We start from the raw sequence: 27,307 nt of genomic DNA, 5'->3' as shown, positions 1-27,307 counted from the left end.
TTTACGTGCGTCATGTAGCTACGTCGCGACGCGCATATGTTGTTCCGCACAAGCCTATACGGGTACAAGTGACGGGCTGACGGCGCGATCCCCAATTTTTTCGCTCTTCCGCCGTTCCGCGTCTTCTTCACGCGCCCAGTAACAGTACGACGCTTCGCGTGTGTGGGTGATCGCCACGTTGAACGCCGAGGGACATCATTTCTACCGGTGCGTGTACGACGCTTCCTATGTGTGAGTGATCGCCATCCTGGACGCCGGAGACACCATTTCTGCTGGTGCGTGTACGACGCTTCGTATGTGTGAGTGATCGCCACGTGCCGTACGCTGAGAGACATTATTTCTGGTGCGTGTACGTACGTACGTGTGTGTGTGTATATGCGACACTTTTCGCTTGCCAGCTTTTACTGTACATTATAGATTTTAAATCAAATACTTATCGACTTTATTTGTGCACTGTGAATCATAAGCATGGAGTATAAGTACAGATTAGTGGTGTTTATTAACGCGAAGAAAAAGAAAGAAATTGATATAGTGCCTGCAACGTGGCTTCACTGCGACCAAAAAACTGAAACTTTACTCTGTAAATTCATGCCGCCGCCTTACAATGCAGAGAGAAGAAAAAAATTAATACACATGACAAAAACATGTGAATTACCCGAGGAAGAATGGCCAAATTATCCTGTGGATCTAGTAGGAAGAGCATGTAAGTACTTTTTATGTATTACATATATATTTTATGATTAATACGTGATACTCGATAATATAGGATTGCCAGATATTCTTGTTTCTTTTTAATTTTCTTTTTTTCTCCAGATATTTTTTTTTCTTTCAGATGTTTAAAACTGATGAGTAGTTTCAAGAATATACTTATTTATGTAAATATATCTTATATCTAATAAGTTTTCTCTGTATTAAAATTTTTATGTACTTATACTTTCTCAGGTACAAGATCTGGCAAATCAGTAACTTGCCTAGTATCACGTAACTTGCCATCAACTACGTCTCTCAAAAGTTGTAACATTACTGTATTTCTTTCTATGGCTTTTTACAGGCACTTACGAAGAAGGTGAAGATAAAGTTATAAGGTTAGAAAATAAACCTTATGCATATTCGACTGATAATGAAATCAGAGCAAAAAATAAAGCACACGAGGATAAAAGAAATTTTAAATTTAAATCAGTCTCAAATATGTGTCTAGAAATGGAGAAAATAAATGTTGACTTAAATACAAGTATGGATAATCAATGTAAGTATCATTTAATTCTTTCAAGTATAAAAAATAAGTGCGTATTTGTAAAGTTAATATTTTTTTATTTAAATAATAATGGGATTGATTTTTTCTAATGTTTAGGTCTGAATATGCCATTCCAAAGTGAAGTTGAAAAGTTCTCCGATTCTTCAAATGAAAATTTAAAAGAAAGGATAAAAAAACACAAATCTTCAAGAGACGAGACTTTATTACATAATGAAGCATTAAAGAAAAACAAGAAAAATATAAGATTATTTGACTCTGATGGTAATACTGAAACTGATATGGAAATGACGGTACATCAAAGCAACAAAAAATATATGAGAAAAGAAATTAAAGAATTACAAAAGAAAGAAATATCAAATAAATCTTTTCTTCCACAAAAAGAGCATTTGAATGAGAATAATTACGAAGGTATATATTTTAGCAATAACATATTTATTACTTTTTAAATTTATATTTTTATCTATAAATTGAACATTCCGCTCCTATATTTAATATAATCCGTATATTTCTATTACAGATCGTATGTGTAAGAAAGCCAAAGAATATTACAGAAGTTTGTCAAAAAAAATTGCAAATTTACAAAGAGATAGTGAAATTGTCACTATCAGTAAAAGAATTACAGCAAAGTTTTGAAGAATCAAGAGAAAATAATAATTTATTTCTTTTTCCTGATGGTGAAAAAGATGACGAATTCCCTCTTCCATGCCAAACATACGAGCAATTCGAGGAATTAGACGGACAATTAACGACAAATGACGATTTTCAACAGAAAATTGTAAGTATATAAAATAATTTTATGTCATTTCTTTTATTTTTATGAAATTGTTTTTAATATTTTTCTTATTTCATAATTTCTAATTTTATAAAATAAGTTTTACTTTTCTCTTTTGTGTTTTAAATATTTTAAATATTTTTCTGATGCGCAAATTGTTGAATTTAACACATAAAAAAGGTACAGTAACCAGAAATGTCGGATACATATTACGTGCCTTTTTAAGTCAAGATCTTGCCAAAAAATTTACAACTGTTAAACCTGTTAATGGAAAATATGTTTTTCGGAATACTAAGATGTATTGGTGCATACAAGGTATTTTAAAGAAAAAATTTTCTAAATTTTTAAAAATGTTTCAATAAGATATTTGTTATTTTAAATAATTACTTATAATAGTCTAGGAATTTTCATTATTTTTTCCCAGATATAATGACAAAAATATTTACCGAAAAAGACGGCAGTGCCTTAACATAGCGTTCCTTCAAAAATCAGTGCAAGCAATATTGAATAATGCCAAAGATTGGCATGGGCATGGACATATTCGTAAAAAAAATGCTACACAGTAATTTTTATACATAGTTTTTCTTTTTTTCTAAATATAAATTTTTTAACTTTAATTAAAAAAAAAATGATTTTTGGATTGCATGATTGGATAATTAATATCTTATTTTCATTTAAAAATAATATTTTTCCTATAAATATTTTTCCTACGTTTAATTTTCTTAAATTGGAAAAGAATGCTGTTAAAAATTAAATAATTACCAAAATTATTTTACTTAATATTTCCATAAATATTTAAATTTAATAATATTTTAAATTAACTCTCGCTTTTTTCCTTTCTCTTTCCGTCTCCCCTCCCCCCCTCTCTCTCTGTCTGTCTTATTCGCTCTTTCTATCACTTGCTCTCTCCTCTCCCGCTCCTTCCCTCTTTTCTCTCTACCGCTCCCTCCTTTCCCTCTTCCTCTCCCGCTCCCTCCTTTCCCTCTTCCTCTCCCGCTCCCTCCTTTCTCTGTTCCTCTCCCGCTCTCTTCCTCTTTCCCTCTTCCTCTCCCGTTTCCTATATCCCTCTCCCACTCCATCCCTCCGCTCTCTTTCTCTCTTCCCCTTTATCTGTCGCTCTCTTTCTATCACTCTCCTCTTTCTCTCCCTCTTTCCCTCTTCCTCTTCTCTCTCTGTCTCTCTCTCTCTCTCTCTCTCTCTCTCTCTCTCTCTCTCTGTCTTCTTTTTTCTTTACCCACTTTTACAGATTTTAAAAAAATTAATTTAAAGAAATAGTATTTTATTAAAAAAATATTTAATTTAAATAATTATTTATCTAAACAAGTACGTTTAAGTAAGAACATTAGATTTAGACTTTTATAGAAAAAACGTTTTTTTAATTGAAGTAAAATATTAATTATCCGACCATCCAATTCAAAATTTAATCTTTGAAATTAAAATTTTGCATCTTATCTTAAGCAAAAACTTATATAAAAAATTTTTTCTGGATAGTAACAAAATATTTAGAAAAATAGAAAAAACTATGTAAAAATTATTAACATCGAGAAAGCAAGCTTTAGTTTACTTGGTCTTTGTAAAAAAAACTTGGACATTCTACTATCGTGGTAAAAGTAATTTGCTTACTAAGATATATAAGCTATTAATTTAACAGCATATATATCTCAGTAAATGAAAATATAACAATCGATAAAAATAACAGGAATAATTTTGAAAAAGAATGAACCTCTTTATACAAATCCATGCAATGTTGAAATTATGAAAATATGGCGTATTCTTAAGATGTAACAGTATTGGAACTTATAGATTATATTCAACAAAAAATGGTACAATTTAATATTAATAGTAAAACAGAAGAAAAAAATTATGTAATGCCTTTACTTCATACATAATATTTTTACATAAATAACTCTTTAATAATCATGTATATTATTATTAATATTACATAATATTAAAAATTAATAGCTTATATTTCTCAGTAAGCAAATTACTTTTACTGCGACAATAATATATATATATAAATTTTTAGTATTTAATCATTACATAATACTGCTTGGCAGTTTATTTGTTAAAATTTGTTGTACCCCTCGTTGTGAGTACGATTTGGGATCGCTGCCAGAGATCTCGCGAGGAAGGTATTTCGTCACGTACACCGTTATTTGTCTTAAACACTTTTATTCTTGTATTCAGTTACAATGGGTAGATCGCGACCCCGCAAGGCAGAGTGTCGCGTCTATTAGCTCGTTGTCCACGACCCCGCAAGGCAGAGCGTCGTGGTTGTGTGTTTACAATAAGTTATCTCGGCGATACACGACCCCGCAAAGCAGAGTGTCGTGTATAGTCTTAGTTTGTCTACTTTGGATTGACCCGCTCCTCACCTTCTTTCGCCGGTTTATATATCCGATAATTCGGTAGTTGGATCGAAAGAAGGGGAAGATTGCGTGAGGGCGTAAATCGGTTAGTATTCCAAATTATTGCTTAGACAGCAAGTGCTGTCTAAGGAGCATTGCGCTAATTGTCGAGCGGATTGCGCGAAACCTCGCGCGATGCGCTCGATGCTGACTGCAGCTGACCGACTTACGTCATCGTGTTACTGACACCTTATCGTTATAAGTGTGTCACTCATAACAAATTGTACTTTTGCTATAGACATATTACCGACATTATCAAGACGTAATTGTCTCAATATTTGTATTGTAAATAGTATTTTAGATTGTTTTATATTAACAATTTGTTCCATCGATGACATATTTGTTCTAAAGATTTTTTTATACATTATGGTTTTTTGGTAAAAGATTTATATAGCACTCTCCCCAAAAGATAAAATTTTGAGTGTGGGTGTTTCGGGGATGTTAATTGGCGGGAATGCATGGGAATTAAGTTTTAAGGTTTTCATTGGATGGGTGGTTGTTTGATCTTGGGGTGGTGTTCATTAGGTCTTTTGGCTATTGGTTCGTTGGTTCCCTCCGCTTAACCTTTTCAAATCTGATAGATGGGAGGAGGTTTTCAGATGTTCTTATCTTAAATAGGGAGAGGAAATTTTATGTTTCCCGGCCCGCGCATTTCCCAGGGGTGGCAGGCGCATTTGGCTTCCAAAGGAAAATTTTATAGCTCTTTTGACATTTTGAGGTGGTCTGGCTCTCTTTCGATAACATTTCGCCCGTAAATAAAAAGTGTTTTTACCCTTAAAACCAAATGTGCCCTTGCCCCTTTTCGAGTAATCTAACTTTCCATCTGGCACTTATCTGTGATCGTAAAAGAATTCTGTAAGTGCCCTTAGTCCGTTAAGGGTAAATATTTGAATTTTAACTTCGCCGGGGCCTAACCTCCATCGAATTTTATGGGCTTTTAATGTCTTGGGTCCCTCTGATTATGGGAACCAGACGCCCTCGCGGTGCAGAGATATTTATTTAATCTTCTTTCCCGCGACACTTGACCGCAGATAAGTCTCAGAATTTTGTTTGGTTTACTTATCTCTGAAAAGGCCAGCGGGCAATAAAAGTGAAGTCCCCTGGACGTAACACCGTATTCGTGGAATTTAATTCCAAGCGGTCGTCAGCCGCTTGTGCCGCGCGCAAATCACCATCGCCGCTCAACAGAGCCGTATAATCTTGTATCGTCCATTGCTAAATATATTTGTTAAACTTGTTAAATTTACGTGGTCTCAATAATTCTCTCGCTTTCCCGATTTCATCCGCCCACGTCGAACCTCCCCCTCTGCCATTTTAGGGCTGAGTAGCTGGCTATCGGAGCCGCTAACGCCCCGGTCGCCTACGAGGCTTATTCTTTTCGCGACTTAGGTAATTTGAGCGCAATCTCCCGTGGATTGCGAGAAGAGTGGTACGCTTAACGTACCTGGCGCTCAATCGAATATGTTTGTAGAAAACCTTATGAGAAACGGTCGCCCCGACACCCGGGCGGCTAAGGGCCGCGACCAGGGACGGAGGTGAAGTTGGCCGTCGCTTGTGAGCACGGTTTTACAAACAAATTTACAAATGTACAATAATATGTACACGTATTATTCAATACTTTTTATATTTTTCTCCGGCATTGTTTTTCTTTGATGAACCTCTTTATTTGTATCTGCAAAATTGTTAATTTAAATATTTACAGAGATTAGTTACATGCTTCAAATATATTTTACCAATATAAAATGTTATTTATACGATACCTTCCTCTTCCTCACTCAATGAAGGTACGTATTCTGAATCGCTAGAGTTATGTAAATCTTTTATTTCCTTCATTATTGCGTGTGAAACTACCTTTAGATTTTCTTCGTCTGTAAATATATACGATTTCTCTTGTAATTGTCCCAGCTTGATTGAAGCTTTTTTATATAATCCTGCACATATGTAAAATAAATAAGAAAATTGGCTATATTTTTACTATAAAGTAATAAACAATTATTATTTTTATTGAGTAAAAAACAATTTTTATTAAGTTTGTAACGACCGGTCTTTTTCCTGCGGTCGTGCGTTGAGGTCGGGTTCAGGGAAGACAAGTCCAGAGATACTTTTTATCGATTTACTGATATGCTTTATTGTAGTTGTAGAAAATATAATACAACATAAAAACGGAACGTATAATAAGAGATGGTATAGTGTAATATAAATTGATTCAAATGTAAAGGTTCACCATATTGATTTGATATCAAGTCGCTCGTGGTTTTGTTTGTCGCGAATGCCGTGAATCCTGAGAATACTGAGAACGTGGTGTCGTGCTGTCAATGGGTGTTTGATGTTCGGCGCGGTTTTATGCCTCGGTTGGCTGAACTCGGCGTGCGCGGGGCGTTTGGTAAATCTCGCGTTTGACAGCGAACGTCTTTGTGCACGTGTGCGTCGATCGGTGAGCGACGCGCGTGTTTTTTCCGTGGTTTAGGACGAGTCGTTTTGTCGGGGACGGCTAGCCAGGGATGTCCGGCCGGGGCAGGATGCCTCCTTACTTCGGTAGCCTGTTGCCAGGAAATCAAAAGGAGATGAAAGGTTCGACGGGCTGGTAATGTCCGGCGGAGGCGGAATAGCCCTTGCCCCACGCTATGCGCAGACCTCGGGTATCTCGAACCTGGTCGGAGGAGGCGAGCTTCCTCTCGCCAAGAAAATCTGACTGCTCCTCCGTCTCTGCCGCTCTTTTATACCTCCGGTGGAGGCTCGTTGTTTCGTCGTGGGGGGTGCTGTACCGGAGAAGATCGTCTCATTATTCGTGGGTGCGAAATTCGAAAATTTTTAACGGTATTGTTTTCTTCCGCGGAGGTCGTTAGCCAGCTCTGCTACGCGCGGTTCGTCGTCGACGCGGGGCGCCTGCGCGAGCTGTCAGCCGGTGCGCGGTCGGAGTGCTGTCGTTCGTTGGAGCGAACGTTCGCAGTAGTGGGGAGTCTTAGGCGGGCGCGGAGCGCCCTGGTCGTCTCCCGGACGACGATTCTAGCGACTGGACGGCCGAACGCGATTAATACAGGGCTGTTGTTACAAGTTAAATAACCAAAGGCGGTTTTAGACGACCTGACTGGCATTTATTGAGCGTAAATAATTTGACGTTTTGATCAACATGGTCCTCCTCAAGAATACAATAATTTATATAGCAGTCGTGTATCTACGAAGAAAGGGGCGGAGTAACTAATATGAATAAATTATATGTAGTACATAAATTTACAAGCAATAAGACAAGACTTACATGTGAGTCAGATGTAACTAACAAAATATAATACTTCGTTTGTAAGAGTGATGGAAACATCTGTATCACAGAACGGTTAGCGTTGAAATGTTATAGTCGAAATGAGAAGGTCGTAGTCAAATACATAATGATAAGTTAGTGGGTAAAAATATATAATACATTTCGGTGTGTTGTTACGTCCAGCTTTATAAGATTTAACTCTTTATTTAGTAGGAAGAATATTTCGGGGAGAACAGGTAAGGCAGGGAAGAACGTAACAAAACGTGTAGAATTCCCGTAGGCACACAGATTAAGAGAGGGTAGGTGCCTCGGATCGAACGCATTTTTTATGACTCAAAAATATAGGTCGACGTGCCGATAGGCCCGCTATAATCCGTTTCAAGTCGTACGTCCGTCGGTCCAAGTTTCGAGTCAACGAATTAAATCGCTTTAACTCGAGATCGGACCAGGTGCAGTCTTTGTTCGAGATGAGAAGAGATCGTTATAGATTAAAATAAATAATGAAATTTATGTAACAACAAAAAATAACAAAGTATTTATTCTAAATTTTCCAAAATGTTATAAAAATATAAATAGGCGCTGAAGTCGTGATTTAACATAATTTGTTGGCTATGAATTTATAAAGTTTAAATTACAAGAATGGTTCTAAATTAATTTCGCAAGAGTTTACAAAGTTTAAAAATACGCAAAGGGTTATAAAAATAGATTTTCGGTTGAGTTTACAAAAGTTTTGAAGTTTAACAAAAGGTTATTAATAAAATTTTAAGAATACACAAAGGTTATTAATATAAATTTTCAAAGTGTAAAACTAATGGGCAGCTTTTTGCTTGTGAGTTACATTATATTTTAAGTAATTCGGGGAGGGAAGGTAAGGAAATGCAGACTCTTGAAAATTGAAACCGTGAATTGTTGTTCGGACTCTCGAACACTAAGGGCGGAATCCGCGTACCGGAACGACCGGTCGGACTCTTGAGCGATAGTCTCGGAATCCGCGCACCGGAGCATTCGGTCGGACTCTCGAGCGGCACTCTCGGAATCTGCGCACCGGAACAGCTGGTCGGACTCTCGAGCTGCAGGGCTCGCATCCGCAAACCAGGGAAAGAAGGGGGACAAAAAATTTTAAGAGGGAATTATTTATAAATAATAGAAGCTTGTCTTAAAGAATTAAAACAGAAAGGAATAGATGTGTAACGTCAAAACAAAAGAAAGGAATTGTGATAGTGGGACTTACTCATTACCGGTTCTCAAACAAATCTGTCGGAATCGAATAAATTTCTTGATCGGATGGAACGGCACTAACGTTTATTTGCGCACTGATTCTACATGATTATTTCACTGCTCTCTAACTACGGGGAAAACTCTTTAACTAACTCTAAAAACGTAACTCTAAAAACTCTAAACGTAACTGAATATCCACGTAACTGACGTAGTATTATATATATAGAGTCTTACAGGGGGAGGATCCAGATGTAGGTGGTTCGAATATTCTAATTGGTAGGACTCTTTTTCGGGAATGCGTGGGAACTAGTTCTTAAAGTTTCCATTGGATGAGTGGTTATTTGGTTTCAGGGTACTGTTTATTAGGGTTCCCGACTATTGGTCCCACTTTGCTTTGTCTCCGCCTGGAATTTTCGGATATAGTAAGGGAGGGGAAGTTGGAAATGTCAGGGCGTTTTTATCTAGGAAGGGGAAGAAAATTTATGTTTTCCAGGCGCGGATTTAGGGTTAATAGACGCATCTGGTTTCAGAAAATCTTTTATGGCTTTCGGACATTTTGAGGTGGTCTGGTCCTCTTTTGATAAACATTGCGTTCGTATATACAAAAAAAAATATTACCCTTGAAACCAAATGTGCCCTTGCCCCTTTCGGTTAATCTAACTTCCATCTGGCGCTTATCTGCGGTCGTTAAAAATCCCGAAAATGCTCTTAAACTGTCAAGAGCCCGGTGTGGCGCTGCGTAAATATTTAAACTTTTATTTCAACGGGACCTGACCCCCGCCGAATTTTAATGACTTTAGTGTCTGACTCTTTCTGATTATGAGAACCAGACACTCTCGTGGCGCAGAGGTTTTGGGCTCCCCGACCCCTTGATTATTGATAAGCCTCAGAATATTTCTAACTTATTTATGTCTAAAAGATCAGCGTATGATAAAATGTGAAGTCCCCCGGATGTAACAGTGTCAATAACCTAGTATATAGAGGAGGGACAGATCGAGAAAGTGAGAACTAAGTAATTCTTTTAACTTTGTCATATATCGCATTTAAATTTTCGGTGTCTTTCTGTAGATTTAATGTATTATCAAACTTTTGTATAAAGTTTGGCTTCTCTCTTTCTCGTATACTTTTCCTTATATAGAATTTAGGGGTTCAACCAGTTAAAATTATGATTTTCAGATAAACGGTGTTTGCTAACAACCAACTGGTTATATGTTTGTTTTTTAATATCTTTTTTATGTTCATTAATTCTATTTTCCAAATGTCTCTTTGTTTGTTCAATGTACGCAGTCAAGATAGTTAATTTTATATATGAGTTCGGTTTATTTGAGCTTATTTAAATTATCTTTCCCTTTTTTTATAACGCAATTAAGTTTTTTGGGGATTGTATATAATACATCGTCCTATGGTATGGTCACAAATTCTAGTAGATATTGTGATAGATGATCTCGAGTCATTCTGTCTGCAACAGTTAGACATTGAATTGCGGGTCTACTACAGATTTGTCGACGACATTTTTACAATAATTCCTCAAATTAAACTAGATCATGTTCTTAAGGTATTTAATAATTATCACCCCCGTTTAGCTTTCACTTATGAAACTGAACAAAATCTGTCGCTTAATTTTTTTAATACCACTGTTTTTAGAGAGGCGAATACATGATTCACCAACTGGTATCGTAAACCGACTTATTCCGGCAGATATATTAATTACTTCTCAAGCTATCCACACCAATACAAAACTAATACAATTGTCAATCTTGTCGACCACGTGATTCTACTGTTTGACGCTCGTTTCCAAAAAATTAACATTGAGGGGAATCTTCGCCAACAACTGTTCTCCTGAACACGTTATTAATAAACATAATAATCTGCGATTGAAATGCTTACGATCTCGTAATAATACAGAACTTATTACTGGCGTGGACGTTGTGAACTCTCAAAACGATAAAACATACATCTCCATCCCGTACATTAAAAATGTAAGCGAGAACATAAACCGTTCTTAGAAAATGTCATTTGGCTGTATTATATACAATTCCCCAAAAACTTAACTGCGTTATAAAAAGAGAGAAAGATAATTTAAATAAACTCAAACAAACCGAACTCATATATAAAATTAACTGTCTTGACTGCGAAGCTACATACATTGGACAAAGAGAAATTTGGAGACTAAAATTAATGAACATAAAAAATCTATGTGAACTTGGCACCCGACTTTCATAAAAAAATTTTTTTAAATACGCATTTGATTGTACCCGGTTTGTACCCGTTTGTACCACTTTTTGTTTCGTTTGTACCTCAAAGGGGTAAAAATTATAGGAATTTAAAAAATCGTCAGCACCCAACTTTGAGATACAGTAATCTACCAAGTGCCATTCGATTAAGCATCGTTTGTACCTGTTTGTACCACCGCCGGTTTCGTTCGCACCTCTAAGAGGGTGATTGTACCGAATTTTTAAAATAGGGGTTGGCGCTATCTTCGCCAATTTTGAAGATATTTCAAATCCGAAAGCGGGTGCTGTTTCGGAATCGTTTGTACCCGTTTGTACCACCGTCGGTTTCGTTCGCACCCCTAAGGGGGTGATTGTACCAAATTTTTTAAACGGGGGTTGACGCTATCTTCCCCTTAGGGGTGCGAACGAAACCGACGATGGCACAAACGATTCCGAAACAGCACCCGCTTTCGGATTTAAAATATCTTCAAAATTGGCGAAGATAGCGCCAACCCCTATTTTAAAAATTTGGTACAATCACCCCCTTAGGGGTGCAAACGAAATCGGTGGTAGTACAAACAGGTACAAACAATCCTTAATCAAATGGCACTTGGTAGATTACTGTATCTCAAAGTGGGGTGCTGACGATTTTTTAAATCCCTATAACTTTTATCCCTTTGAGGTACAAACGAAACAAAAAGTGATACAAACGGGTACAAACCAGGTACAATCGAATGTGTATTAAAAAAAATTTTTTTATGAAAGTCGGGTGCCAAGTTTACATAGGTACGTAAAAAAGATATTAAAAAACAAACATGTAACCAGTTGGTTGTTAGCAAACACCGTTTATCTGAAAACCATAATTTTAACTGGTCGGAACCCCAAATTCTATATAAGGAGAGGTATACGAGAAAGAGAGAAGTCGCTAAAATGTTCTTTATAAAAAAGTTTGATAATACATTAAATCAAGACACCGAAAATTTAAATGCGATATATGACTGTAGATACACGACTGTTATATAAATTATTGTATTTCTGAGGAAGACCACGATTGTTGGTCGAAACGTTGAATTATTTACGCTCAATAAATGCCAGTCAGGTAGTCTAAAAACCGCCTTTGGTTATTTAACCGCCTTGGTTATTTGGTTGTTTTTTGCTCGGTTTATCATATACTAGCGACAGATATATTGAAAAACTTTCATTATTTTTATTATTACATTTACTTACTTGCATGGCTAACAACTACCGGAAACAGTATCCACTTTTCCTCCGGTTGTTCAAGATTTGTAACCTTCTTGTGCAATTTTTTTACCTTTTGAAAGGTATACGGAGAAGAAGGAAAGGGAGTTTTTATTTTCTCGATTTTCTTATTATACCTTAGCCACGTTTTAGGGATAATATCTATGACTACTAATTCATCCGTCTCTTTTATATCTTCGATGAATTTTATCAAAACATATTCACGAATCTTCGGTCTTTCCATTCTAAATATAAGTATATTTATAAAATTTTTTCAAGAGAGATCAATAATCTATAAAAACTTTGTACAATTTATTTGTAAATGTAATGTAAAATTATATTAAAATCGTTATTTTTATAGTATTTAGAGCTATTTAAAAATTATCTTTACATTCTTGTATAAATACAGCCTGTATCTATCTTTAACGAAGTAATTATTTTGATCTCATAGATAAAAACCGCTACATGACGAAAAATCTTCTTTTATGACAAATTTCTACAACAATATTATTGATAATAAACGATGATCCAGTACTTATTTTTAAGATCAGAATATTAATTTATAATTTTGGTACATAAACTACGTTTTTCGGTAACGTTAGAATAATTGCTTTAACATGCCTTGCTCAAAGAAAATTTGATCTTTTATGGACGCTTGTGTGGTTTCAATCCTGTGTATAAATTAATCGATATACTGTTATGTATTTTAACGAAAAATCTCTATTTTATGTAGTTTATCACACACGTTTGTAAACTGTGACGCAATGCCAGTCAAAAAATAACTGCTAGTGATTACGATCGTTCATTCACTACACTTTCGATTTCCGCACATAGCCGCTCTCGATCTATTCGTGTAGCGATATGCACCGTCCCTCAGTGTCCAGCGATCATTCACACACCAGTTTAGATGCGCCGTATGTGTTACTGGGCGCGCGAAGGAGACAAGGAGGAGAGAAAAAATTGAAGATCGTGCATCGGTGTTGCATCTTTCACCAACACCGCGTGCTCAAGAAAGACAGAGTTATGATGAGTAAGAAGACGTGATACCGATTTGCCGTTGTTTAATATCTGTTTCACTCGTACTCAATATTAAAAACGTCTCTCGCTTAAGTGAGAGTGAAACGGATATTGAACACCAACGAATCGGTATCACGTCTTCTCACTCATCATAACTCTGTCTTTCTTGAGCACGCGTTGGTGAAAGATGCAACAAATGCTCAGGCTAGCGGGTTGCGCAAGCGGCGGAAAATCTACTGTCTCTTAAATCGATAAGCGTCAGGCATAGTGTGAAGAAATTTTTCAACATTTTATAAAACTTATATTCGTTATAGTGGAATACTAAAAGTAAGAAAAAAATTATCCGAATAATTTTCTAGATTTTATAAATTTATTGGATATACCGATTAGGAGAGCCCGCCCTGATAACCTTGGCCTTGACATATGTTGTCAAGGTCACCCTCCTGAGTCGGTATATTTACTAATTTATTATTTAATCTCTATTCAATACATTTACAAGTCTCCACTTAAAAAAGGTAAAAACGGATAACGACAACCATTTAATTTATCTACTACAATTAACCTGCGTGAAAAATGTATAAAAAAAAATTAACAAGACTTTGTGTCCGTAAATACAGAATAAAAAGAAAATGGTCAAAAATATTGGAAGATAAAGATAAGCGCAGAATAGGTAAAGATTTACATCATCTTACATCTCTATTTTTAGTTAAAAGTAAAACTGGGATATTATTTGTTTTAAGTATACACGGTGTCACAGAAAGAATAATTCTTATTTTACAGAGTGAAAAAGAGTAAAATTTTAAATTAAAAATTCCTTTACCATTTTGGCTTAGATTATTATTTACTGAATTATTAATAAATGAAGTTGATCAATCAGACGGCGCGCAGCCAGTGTATGCAGAAGCAGAACGTGCCATGTGGCTCCACGAACTCTCCACGCGCTTATCACACATTCCCTTACTTAAAACTTTAGTTTTATGTTTGATATTAATGAATAATTAAAAAAGTAAATAAATTTTAATTAATAAATAAATAGAGAAATGAATAACTAAATAAACTAATAAGTAAATAAATAAAAATAAATACAATTAGAAATTATTTCAATTCCTTATTATTTTTTATTTTTAGTTGTTAATTATTTATTTGTGTACTCGTATTTATTTAATTATTTAAAACATTTATTTGATTCAATTACTTAATTCTCATAGTTGACTTAGCAGCAATAGGCAAAATTAACTACGGAGAGTGTTATACAAAGGTATAAAAAAGATTGTTGATAAAAAGTATTAAAATAAATTGTTAGTAAACAATTTGTTTAAACAATTTTTTTAAGAATTATTTTAGCATGTGTCAATAATTATAGTGATTTTTTTTGTAGCTAAGGAGCTATCAATTTTTATTTAAAAACAGTTTGTAAAAAAATGTTTAAACAGTTTTTTAAATAATTTCTTATATTGACATGCATCATGCGTTCCTTATGCAATTTTTCCCATAGAATTGAGTGCTATTATTTTAAATTCAAATAATACAAATAATTCGTATATCTACCATTCTTTTCTTATTATTTTCTTAGACAGATCTATAAAAATGTCACAACAAATACCTTGTAAATATCAGCGCAAAACGAGATTATTAATAAAATATTTTGCTAAGTTAAAAGCGACTGAACTCAGATTTATTCTTTTGTATTCTAGACCTGTTCTTTTTAAGAAACTATTAAAGCCAAATCTTACAAACATTTTTTATTATTTCATGCTGCATGTCGTCTGTTATCATGTGATGAATATGCTTCAAGACATTCTGAAAAAGCCAAAATATATCTTAATACATTTGTTAAATTATCCCAAAAATATTATGGAAAAAAATCACAATGAACAAATATGCATCATTTAACACATTTGGTTAATGATGTTACAAACTTAAAATATAATTTAAGCAAACTAACTTGTTTTCCTTTTGAAAATGCTCTGAGTAATATAAAAAACTTGTTCGTTCAGGAAACCATGTTCTAGCTCAAATATATCGTAGACTTCACAAACAATATCTTGTAAACAAAGAAATACCTATTATTCCATCTAAAATACAAATAATTAAAGAAAAACTGTTAGATAATACTTTTAGTATTAGCTCATTAAAATATAAAAAATTTACAATAAAAAATGTTTATCCTGATTGTGGCGAGTCAGGGCTAAGCGCCCCTGACAGTACGCCACCTCAATACAATGTTACCGAAACAGGACCACGAGCCCCTTGGCAGTAGGCTACCATAGAGACGCTGTATGAGATTTAAGATCCTACTATTGAAAAACGCGATACGCGCGTTCGCCACCAGAGGCCCTCTTTACTCAGGAGTAAAGTGACAGCTTCCAGCCTTTATAGGAGCAACGGCGAACTGGATAGTTACTCTTTGCATTCTCCGCATTCAGTCTTTTTTTTTCGAGGATCGAAGCTCTACCACGAATCCTGTACATGCTACGGCGACCACTCTGGAGGAAGCTACGACGCTGCAGTGGAGACTCCGGGCGCTCATGTTGTCACCTGTCCGGAACACGAGTCCGCCTCGAGTATTAGGCTGAAGGGGATCGGAGGATTTGGAGGTACACCTCCCCGCGGTACCAACTACCTGACCTGCTGGAGAACCTCGCCAGGGACAGTTGCAGTACAGCCACGCCCGACACCCCGGACTGCTGCCGACGAGACAGGGCGACGCAGACGTTCACTGGAGCAACCGCCTCGTGCGGAACGCAGACGGACAGCCGCAGTAGGACAATAAAACCAAAACGGAAGGAGAAGGCTAAGCAACGGGAAACATCTATGGAGAGACGATCCTGGGAAAAGAGACGTCGTACCAGGCTTGGCCAGGAAACACCACCTACGCAGTCAAAAAGCAGCATAGACTTCAACAACAACGAGGAACTAGCATACCGGGTTACAGTAGCTAAACCACCAATACGGTGGAGGCCTAAGGCCTAAAGTCTTTTTGAAACAACGGCCCTTGTCAGGGCCACCCGAATATAAGAAAACATAAACTACTGTATATAATGTACATATTGTATATAAGAAGAGCTAAAATACATTTCTGTTACTAAAACTAAGGCCTAGTTCACTGGCGAAAGACTCATCCTACCGACAAGAAAAGTACGAACACACCGGAACGAGCGAGGTTCCACTACACTGATAATGTATTATTTTTGGAAGATTGAGCATGCGTAATGGTAGAACTTTTGTTAAGACCGATTAATTCGTTTGTGACAAATGTCACTACGTCCTGGGCCGACCAACCGCCCCACTATAAGGAACTTGGCGTCTTTAGACGCCCTTTCCGAGAGTGTGCTTTCCCCCACGGGAAACCGCTCTTACGCTACTGAGAGCGCGTGGGGATCGCCCTGGCGAGTATAAAAGCCGGGCGCGATCACAATCAGAGACTAGTCCCGTCCTGTCGACAGGGCAGGTCATCCGACTGCTGTGCTGCCTGGTTGACACCGGCTTTCGACGTTCCTCGCTTCCGCCGACGGGGCAAGTCACCCGACCGCTCTGCCTTCTGGCTCGCGCCGGCATTCAGCATCACGATTACCACTCGACTCCGTGCCGCAACCGCGAGCTGCACATTTGCGTGCTTCCGTCCGACGCCGCTAGCTTAAACGCTGTACATAGTGTAAATATTCCCGTAGGTTAAATCACGCGCCTAGGATAAGATTATACCTCGATAGAATTATACGTAGAATAAGATTACCCGTAGAATAAGATCCAAATGTAAAGCGAGGGCTCTAATAAAGAGTTTTTAAATTGATATCGGCGTGCGCAAGTTGGCTTCCCCCTTCTCCCGAATTCTGGCACCTGGCGAGCCTGTCCGAGGCATTCGGGAAAGGCGAACTGTTACACGTTAAACATTATGATAACAGGTAAAGAAATGAGGAAAAAACAACCTATGTATATGTACTCATTTATCATCAAAGCGTATAAATGTATGGAAAATTACAGATACCGATATCACTAAAAAAATTAATGTACCAATAAAATATGTAAGTAATGTTACATACAAGAGATAAGCCAAATGAATATAAAACTATTTATGTTGTTACTTCCGGGGGACTTCACGTTTTTATTGCCGGCTGACCTTTAGGAAGTAGATAAATTAAGAAAAATGCATCTGGCACTTATCGGGAATCAAAAAGAATACAGAATTAAACACCGCGCCGCGCATCGTGGGAAAGAGAGGGTACAGTCATAGAAATTTCAGAGAGCCCACGCTTTCCGAGTTAAACATCGAAATGCTGATGAAGTCTCTCTGTACCCTAGTTGTTTACAGGTCCTTCTTTTTATGATCATCAATGAGGAGCCGGATGTAATCTAAATCGTTGAGAAAGGCGTGAGATCGCGTAGAGCTTCGAGCGTAAAATAAATGAAAACCTGATCGTTTTGAACGCGGGAAGCAATAAATTCACCTTACTTTCGAAGCAAGACACGACTCTCAATCCTAAAAAAGTATTGACGACAGAGTAATAGGAAACATAAAATTTTCATTTTTACTGCCTTTAGATAAGAACATCCAAGAATATTAATCCCCCTCTCCAACCAGAACTTGAATTATCGTGGGCGGAGACAAAAAAGAATAAACCAATGATTAGAGACTCTAACAAGAGTTTATTCCTAATACAAATAAGGTCCCATCCAATTAAGCACCACCTCCCAGAAAATCCCGAAAAAGGTCAACCAATTGAAGTCTTCGAATTTCCCCCACACCCATGTTCCTGGGAAGTTAATATATAGCCGCGACCCGATCATCATTATCAAGTATTTGTCTTTTCTATTTTCTTGTTCTTGTGACGTTTTTGAACAGTTTCCGCGAGTGAGTCAAGCTCGAAAGTTAAGTGCACCATCCGAAAAGACGAGTCCAGTGGATCAATCTACCCCAGAGCAATACATAGGAATTAAACCGCCATTAAGGAATCCACTTCCAATTCTAAAGGCCGTCCAAAAATTTACATACACTGTCCTTGGCTCAACATACTAGTAAGTCTCTTTTTCTTCAATTTTAAGCACCTTCTCCTTTTTATTTATTCTCTCCATTCACTAATTCATCTCGAAAAATCGATCGACCAAAACGCAAACGCTGGGCTTATAGACGGTTTCGTCAGCGTCAAAATTGACGAGCTCGAGAAAATTTGGACGTCGCTTGTCGGGCATACCTCGCTGAACTCCGGATTATTACTACTACATTACGCGAAGAACCGTCAAAAGTTCCTCGCCCTCCTTTTGATCTACTGCGCGAAGAATCATTAGGAGTTCCTCATCCTCCTATTCCTGACTTACTGTGCGAAGAAACATTAAGAGTTCTTTGCTCTCGTTCTCAAAATTTACATCTGGAAGAACCGTCAAGGATTCTTTCCCCCTCCTCAACCTATTCCCTTGTTAGTTCAGCAGAAGCCGAAAATGATTCACCACCACTCTCCCCTGCACCCTCCGACGTCAGTATCAAAATTTTAGAAGAATTCTCTCCCCCACCCCTTTGTCCTTCGTATTATCATTTCGATCTTTTTCTCCGTTCGCATTCGAATTATCTGGTGTGTTCACGATACTCTCGACCTAACTCGCTAGAGTGTAGAATCGTTCCTGTATGTTAGCGAACTCCTCTTTATGCGTCTCATTATAATCTAAGATCGCGAGTTCATCGTTATGGTCTTCAAACGCGCGATATAATTCTGTTACACGCGCCATGTACATCTTCAACGTGGTATGATCTAAATCATCTTTGTGAAGGAAGTTTGTTAAGCTAGTAAGCTGTGCTTTCAACGAGGTTTGTTTCTGAATTAGTAATTTAACTCGATAGAACATTGTTCATGCTTTAGCGACAGTCTGGATAATAAAATTTATAAATACTCCCCTTTATGTGGTTGTAGAGCCGAGCTCGTGAGCGCAGCTACCTCGGCTGGTTCCATTTGCAGTGGATTATCCGTATAGTTGAGTGTAACCTTGCGGAATGTCGCACTTCATAGGAGGCACCAAATGTTGAGTCGAGGTACAAGTGTTACCTTGTACACCGTGGTTTCGTATGGAAGAAGAAGTTTATTTATCATCTTTACACCGATATTGTGGGAATATAAAATAGGAATATAAAATCACCACTTGTTTTAAAAATAGATAACTCTCTATTTTTCTAGAAAATATAACTCTAGAAAAAGATATTTCATGTTACAATAAAAATTCACTATTATTAGAGAGATCAAAAAAGAAACTTGATCACATGTCCGGCGCGTTTTAACTGTGACTAAAAGCGAAAATCCTACGCCTCGAGAGTTCGACTAACCGTCCTACGCGTCCTATTCTCTTTTTACCACCACGCACGCTAGTACCTGATCTTATGACTAGTATTTTCCATCAATTAATGCACATTTCCACGAATCGAGTTAATGCCTAACTTAGAAAAGAAAATTTAATACATTTATTTTACACTTGGCCATCCGACGACATCTGTCCTCAGATGTTAGCTTCACTCGTCGAAAAACCTTCGTTGGAAGTACTCCACAGCTTCATGTACTCCGCTGCAGTAGATGTTTCAAGGGGTCCTTCCCCTTGGTTGACCTTCCGTATGATGAACTGATCGTTTCGGAGTATCCGGCGTACTCGGTACGGTCTGAAATACTTTGTTGCTAATTTTAATCCTGGTCTGCTCTGCGTACGCCTGATAGCAATCAGATCACCCTACTTGTATGTAGCTGGAACCTTTCTGTTTTTATTATAACTCTGCTTATTCTCCTCTTGTATTCTAGCGATATTCTTCTTCGCACATTGCCGGAATTCATCTCTTTTCTCTACGAAAGCCTGCAGTAAATCTCGAATCAGCGGGTCTTCTTTTGTTTTCATATGTGTTTCTGTTCGCGACTTGGCGAAGAATTCGCTAGTTAGCCCTGAGAATGGTAAGCAGGGTGAGAGGACATTTGTGGAACAGGTGTTAAATAACAAAATGCACTACAATTACGTGTCACGTGGACTCATCGTGATGTCCGAGTCGTATCGTATATTTATTATAGATATTAGTTGATACATATTACACGCGTTTACTATTTAATGAGCACAAAAATGAGTCTCTGTATGATAACACTGTCCTTGATCACTTACGCGGGAGATATTATATTAATCTGTTACCGGTGGTGATGATGATGCCTGTGAGCTCGGTATCACGCAGCGTCGGCGTGGTGAGCGTAAGTCTCTCGTTGGTGATGTCTTGAGTGATGGTTATGAGTCTCTCTTTATCACTGGATGAGTCCTTCCGTTGAACATTCCTTGAAGTAGTGTTCGAAGATCCCACGAGTAGAATCGAGCACAAATACGTCGAAACGATCGCACGATAGACAACGTGAACCGCCGCTATAGAGCACACGTACCGAAGTAAAACGGGAGACGAGCCCAACGCATGCGCGAGGTACGCTAGCGCAGCGCTCTACCATCTGGGTTAGCCTAGCCCGATAGATGCTGCCATCTGACGCGACAGCGCGAGCTCAATACATACTGAATCCCGAACAATTCCAAACAATAACCGGAATATACCGGCGACATACCTGTGCTTTGTGAGGATACATTGTTTAGACACTGCTGGGCTTGACATATTTATGCCAATGGGCCGAATTCGGCGTTGATAGCTTTGTCAACAAAAGGATTAAAATGCGATTTACGCGCTCAACTTCTCCGTTTTCTCGCGACATTTCTGTGATAATGGTCGAATGTTCAATATCTTCGTCCTTGCAATATGTCTGAAAGTTATGTGATGTAAAAGCTGTTCCTCGGTCTGAAATAATTCTTCAGGGATTCCCGAAAATCGCGCTCTGCTGCATTAGCCTGTCTAACACCTCTATTGTATCGGTTGATTTCGTAGGGTACAACCACAAAAACTTCGTAAAAGTATCAACAACTACGAACAAGTGACGAATGATGACTTGATACATATCACGTCGACCACTTAGGTCCCTTGTCTTCCACCAAAAATAGTTTTTCTGGTCGACGTGATATGTATCAAGCGGCGTTTCTCCTTTTGTAATTGAATGTTGCCAGTCTTCCTTCCTTCCAGATTTTTTTTTTAGCTAGAATGCAATTAATACAATTTTCGACGACGTCTTCAACCTTCTGCTAAACCAATAATTCTCTTTCAAAAGCTTTTCGATTTTGTCAAGACCAAAATGACCTTGTTCGTGCTCCTGTCGGATAATGCTGTTTTGCATCAATAATGGGACAACAATTAACGTGTTTCCGTTTAAATTTCGACACACGAGTCTGTTCTTCATGACGTAGTTGTCGTTTGGACTATCTCTTAACTGCTCTCGAATATTCGATATCTCAGCGTCGTCTTCTTGGCTCCTACGTAATTTTGCAAGTATGCCATCTTCACATTCGGTTATTACCATGATCATGGGCAATGCATTCTATTTCTATTCATGGCGTCGACATGCTTCATACTTCTTCCTGGGCGATATTTAACCTCGAACTGGAAGTTTTGAAGAAAGAGTGCCCATCTCGCGATCCGTGGACTGATATCCGTCTTCTTCATCGTTTGTATAAACGCTTGACAGTCCGTCACTATCTTAAATGGTATACCTATCAGATATACTCTAAATTTTCGCAACGCTTTAACATTCGCAAGGACCTCCAACTCGTAACTATGAAATCCCGATTCGCTGTCGGGTTTGTTGCCGCTCGCATAATATGCCGGATGGAACAAACGATCCTCGCTATCTCGCTGTAACAATATTGCTCCATAGCCTCGTGACACGTCCGTGTGTAACTCAATTTCGGCTTTCAGACAATAGATTCGTAAAATCGGTCTTCGACTAAGAGCCTCTTTCAAATGATTGAACGCACACGTTTAATCTTTCTTTATCATCGAAGTTAAACGCAACGTTGTCTTTCAATAGATTCATCAACAGGTATGCAAGGAAAGCGTATCCCTGCACGAACTTTCGAAAATAACCGGTCAGGCCAAAAAACTCTCTACCGCTTTTTTGTCTATTGGCGTTGGGAAATTTCGTACTCATTTTTTCGTCGGACGGAGTGACGTCATCGTTCTCTATAATAAAGCCTAAGTAATTTACCCTCGTTTTTAAAAACTGATATTTTTCCCAGTTTATTTCTACACCGTGTGTACTCGCCTTATGTAATACCTTTTCTAAATTCTGAAGCTCCTCTTCGACATCATGAAACGGTATAATCAAATCGTCCATGTAAAACGTGTGACGTGCCGCGTCCGGCCGCGCTCATCACAAGGGCGTCAGTCCGACCGAGGGGGTCGGTCTGGGGCTGCTCCTCGCCGAACCGAGGGGGAAACGGCTTCATTGTTTTGTTATCTTTTATTATTTCGCGCTACCGTTTTTTTCCATTTCAGTTATTAGATTATTTAGAATTAAGGCGCCGAGTATGGGCTCAATCTAAACTTGTATCAAAGACGGAGGAAGAGCAGCCGTCGTGGGAACTTTGTAGCGAGCTATCAACAGTGGACGAGGTGCTTCGCAAGGAATTTCCTCGCCGAGCTGTGCATCGGGCCCCGCTGCGCGTGGCCGCCCCTGAGCTACGAGGATACCGACCCCGCAAGGATACCGCATAACTACAAGACGATTCTCTGGAGGAATCACGCCGAGGGCACGCCACCGGGCTGCAGACCGGGGGAACGACCAACGCCAACCGCCCGCCATCAAGGTCGGTTCGGTCGCGGCCTGGCCAGCCGGACCAGCCGAAAACGGCAGGGCAAGAAAGATTTCGTCGACGGAAGTCATCACGCGCGGATCACGGAGATCTTGAGGGGTGAGGCGGCGCAACGATAGGCCGAGGATCCTGCGACACGTGCGGATCCACCTATCGAAAATCGAAGCGCGCACGCGCCTGCGCGGCGCCTCGAGCCGGGGCTTCTCACTGTTCGGTGGGCTACGTACTGAGGCATATCGGCGAGGATCAGCCCTATAGTTACCGAGTCTAGAGGACCAGCTTGTTACCGTTTTGTGCTCTGGCGAACCAGGATCTTTCGTACTGTAAGGCCATCACTCGGCAGCCACCGATCTACGTAAGATTCGGATAAGGCGGTCGACTCTCGTGCGGGTCCGGATAAAGGATACCGTTTCTTGTTGCGCTACCGGTCATCCGAAATCCGTTACCGCTATTGCTGTTATTTTGAGAAAAGAGTTTCGTGGCCGCACGAGAGCTCGGACCGACCGGCCCCGAATAGTAGTTAGTCAAGTACGTTTCTCTCGGACAAAGCCGGCACCGACAGTTATATTTAGTTATAATCGAGTCGATTGTTACCGCGAATACTGTTCCTTGTCACGTCCTAACCATTTGTCCAAATTTATGGACATTTCTTTTTCCTCCCATTAACAAGTAAAATCACTTAATAGCGCCAGGCATGACGCGCACAATGACACCAGACGCCACCCTCGGATAGGCCAATGTAACGCGACCCCGCGTATGGAAGTGGGGATATCTTAAGCGGCGTCCCCACGCCATGTCTTAGAATAAGGCGCGCAGTCAGAAGTAATCAGTTCTCGCGAGCGGTTCACTTTTCTAGTTCAAGTTCCAATTCCATTCCAAATCTCATTCTAGTTCTAATTCTAATTCAAGTCTTAAATAATTAATTTAGTATAATTGTTTAGCTACTTAACTTTATATTCTAATTTAACCTTAAGTGTAATTGTAACCAATAATTTTACTTTTATAATAAACTGATAGATTCAGTGACTCGAATTCGTTATTCAATTTCAACATTCCTTAAATCACGTTCAACGTATATCACGCGAGTTTACCATAACTGTGAAGACCGTTTCCTGCGACCGTCCAATCACAGAAGGGTCTACACCGAGGGGTAGCCACAACACGACGCCTCCTGAGCCGACCAAGCTGACAGCCAATCAAGAGAGTCACCTAAAGGTAGGATAACAACTCACACATTTCTAATAATAATAAATTCCCATTCGCGTTCGCAATGTTCCGTGAAAATGTACCCTACTAATTCTATTAACTATTCGTCTCCCGGATTGGTCGAGCCGATGCCTATCACGCGCGACTATTTTGTTTGGATAAGCACTGCATGCTGCACCGCGTCATTGTTCTATCAACATTGTATTGATAAAACTTATTACTTGTGCGATAATTGCTACCTCCAAGCTCCCCCCGAGACCCACTTGCTTTACACATACAAACTGCGCCACTACATACATATCGGGTTCGGTGACTGCCAAGAATACTGCTCGGTTTGTAATGTATTATTAGCCACCCGCAGTATCTTACACGAGTGTCGCGCCTATATTAGCATATTTGAGGGATTCCTGCGTTATCTTGAACAGAGCAACGATCTTCCAACTGACTTTACCGAAGCTACTATCGTCGCGATCTCTGAAGATCCGGTCTGTTAATTTTGTAAATTTGTCCAGTTTCACGAGTCATAATCACCTCAGAGTGCAGGGCAGTAGCCGCGATTTTATAATTTGGCCGCGTGCTCGTCCTGCACGTAACAAAACTGGTGACAGCGGTGGGATTGCGAAAGGTCCGATGGCCACCCGCAGCGCCAAATCTAAGAAACCCCTCTCGGAAGAGGAGTTAGAAATCACGGGTGAGGAACAAACCGCTGAAGACAAACGGTTACGCGAAATGGCGTCAAATTTAGCCGCGGAACGCGAGAGAACAAACCAGGAAAGCGCCGAACTTGCAAAAGAACGCGAGAGATTTAATAGAGAACGCGCGGAGTCGGAGAATAATATGGAGACTGCATTCAGAAGCATGCGTGAGTGCAGTAATTTGTTCATTAATATGAGAGACGATTTAATGCGGGAAATGAATTTGCTGCGCCGGGACGTTGACATTCTTCGGAGAGAGCCCTCCGGAACTCCAAGTCCCCCACCAGGTCAACGATTTCTCGGTTCACCATCTCCCCCGCCAGCTTCAAACGATATTAATAATGTTAACGACGACCCTCAATTCGTACCCAAAATCTCGCTACGCGAAGCCATTGATGTCGTGCCGCGCTTTGATGGTTATAACATCTCATTGTCGCAATTGACGAAGGCTTGTAGGAGAGCACGCGATATAGTTCCCGCCCGTCATGAAAGACAGTTAACGAAATTATTGATAAGTCGGCTAAGTCAGCGGGCATATTCTGCTGTCGAAGACGAACCTTGCGATACAGTCACGCAATTACTCGATCTTTTGAATGGAGCTTTCGGTTCCGCGAATACCATAGCTCAGTATCGCGGGGAACTCAGCAATAACTATCTGAGAAACAACGAGCATGTTCTAGATTACATTAGTAGGGTGAAGGAACTGCGGTCCGCCATTTTGGACGCCGAACGGCGATCCCGAGGTGCGCTCGAACACGCGGTTGTGGCGGAAACCGATGAGTTAACGGCTCGTTCCTTCTGCGACGGACTCCCTCTTAAATTTCGGTTGCAATTACGACCCGAACATTACACTAGACCTTTCGAGGCGTTCTCTGTCGTAAAAATGCTCGCCAAGCGAGACGAATTGGAACGACAGAGATATGACGCTATGCGACGATCAGAGCGGGGACCCTCAGGGTGGTCTTCCGACGGCCCTAGACACACCCACGAGCGCCCAAATGTCAATGCATACCGGCGACCGGTCATTGACACATTTCCGCGAGACGCGCCCCGTGACGCGGAGCGGCGAGAAAATTTTAGAAGAACGGACGACCAGCGAGTAAGGGAGCGACAAACGCGAGATTCAAACAATACCTCTCCCGCGAACAATCGCGATAACCGCGCTGTATGGTGCCGTTATTGCAAATACCCTGGACATGAGATCCACGAATGCCGTAAACGTCAGTACAACAACTCACAGGGAAACCGACGCGGCCTCTCGAGCGGTCCGGACCCAGCTCGAGCAGGGCCGTCATCGACGCGTCTGGTAAGATGCATAGAAACGACGCCGGAGGAGATAGAACCGCCCGAATCGGAATCCTCCGAGTAAGAGATTTTAGTCACGCCCCTTCTATAATGCTCCCCAGCAACGAGTTTTTGCCGGGAGTAATCCTTATGGTAGATACGGGCGCGGCTCCTAATTTAATTAAAATAAGCAAACTTAAGCGGGGAATCGCTATAGATTCGAGGGAAATTCTCAATTTATCCGGAATTACAGACGGTCAAGTAAAAACGTTAGGAGCCATCACTGTAAACGTGCTTGAACGCTCATTAGTTTTCCACGTGGTACCGGCAGACTTTCCTATATCGTTCGACGGGATCCTAGGATCCGAATTTCTATGCGACGCCGGAAAAATAAATTTCGTGGAGCAGACAGTTGAGTGGCATGAGGCGGTATTTCCGTTTGCCGATCGGGAAATAATACGGGTAACCACACGTTCAAATTCTGTGTGTTATGTAAAAGTCGCGAATGACGATCCTTCAACGGGTTATGTACCGCGCTTAAACATAAACGACGACGTCTACTTAGGAGACGCTGTCGTCACAAATCGTAATGGTAAAGCGTATCTGCGAATTTTCAATACGGGGAGTGAAGATTTTCTCTTTACTGTCCCCACTATAAGGCTCGAAGAATTCGAAACCTTACACGAGCCTCCTCGCACATCAAAATCGACCTTAGGGTCACCAGATGTGACAAAATCACTGAATCCTAAACAAATCTTTCAAAGTCAAAAAATTTATTCTATCTCCGAGTCTGTTGAGAATCGAGCCGAAGAAATAAAATCTCTTTTACGTTTAGGACACTTAAATCATGAGGAGCACAAGCATGTAAATCAAATGATTGCTAAATACAGCGACATTTTCCATCTCCCTCGAGATCGATTAGAATTTACTAACACTTTAAAGCATACGATAAAGCTCACCGATGAGCAGCCGATACATACCAAACAGTATCGGTTTCCGGCAATTCACAAGAGAGAGATAGATAAACAAGTAAAAACACTTTTAGATAACGAGG

General features: G+C 39.4%; 2 protein-coding genes across 3 annotated transcripts; both read left to right on the top strand.

Moving 5' to 3' along the window:
* On the top strand, positions 1 to 2,007 carry LOC105833407. The gene is made up of 4 exons (XM_036287876.1): positions 1 to 703; positions 1,052 to 1,246; positions 1,352 to 1,663; positions 1,773 to 2,007. The coding sequence occupies exons 1-4, from the start codon at positions 469 to 471 to the stop codon at positions 1,886 to 1,888; spliced, it is 858 nt and encodes a 285-aa protein (XP_036143769.1). The 5' UTR covers positions 1 to 468; the 3' UTR covers positions 1,889 to 2,007.
* On the top strand, positions 1,940 to 26,436 carry LOC118645921. Of its 2 annotated transcripts, none has more exons than XM_036287864.1 (2): positions 1,940 to 2,030; positions 15,820 to 26,436. In XM_036287864.1, exon 2 carries the CDS (start codon positions 24,905 to 24,907, stop codon positions 26,336 to 26,338), a length of 1,434 nt encoding a protein of 477 aa, XP_036143757.1. In that variant the 5' UTR covers positions 1,940 to 2,030; positions 15,820 to 24,904; the 3' UTR covers positions 26,339 to 26,436. The 2 variants fall into 2 exon arrangements, with proteins under 2 accessions (XP_036143757.1, XP_036143763.1); XM_036287870.1 differs by having other exon boundaries at positions 1,946 to 2,030; positions 18,219 to 26,436.
* The last annotated feature ends 871 nt before the right edge of the window (positions 26,437 to 27,307 follow it).

The sequence above is a fragment of the Monomorium pharaonis genome, chromosome 1, assembly GCF_013373865.1.
Source record: "Monomorium pharaonis isolate MP-MQ-018 chromosome 1, ASM1337386v2, whole genome shotgun sequence".
NCBI classification, from domain to species: Eukaryota; Metazoa; Arthropoda; class Insecta; order Hymenoptera; family Formicidae; genus Monomorium; species Monomorium pharaonis.
Note: the sequence above shows the minus strand (reverse complement) of the source record. Positions and strands in the feature narration are given on the sequence as shown.

What these genes read in the sequence shown, in the direction of transcription:
- LOC105833407 (XM_036287876.1), top strand. Translation starts at nt 469, where the DNA reads ATGGAGTATAAGTACAGATTAGTGGTGTTTATTAACGCGAAGAAAAAG. An exon ending in TACAAGTATGGATAATCAAT is followed by an intron (nt 1,247 to 1,351) that starts GTAAGTATCATT and finishes TCTAATGTTTAG; the next exon opens with GTCTGAATATGCCATTCCAA. An exon ending in GAATGAGAATAATTACGAAG is followed by an intron (nt 1,664 to 1,772) that starts GTATATATTTTA and finishes TTTCTATTACAG; the next exon opens with ATCGTATGTGTAAGAAAGCC.
- LOC118645921 (XM_036287864.1), top strand. Translation starts at nt 24,905, where the DNA reads ATGGCCACCCGCAGCGCCAAATCTAAGAAACCCCTCTCGGAAGAGGAG.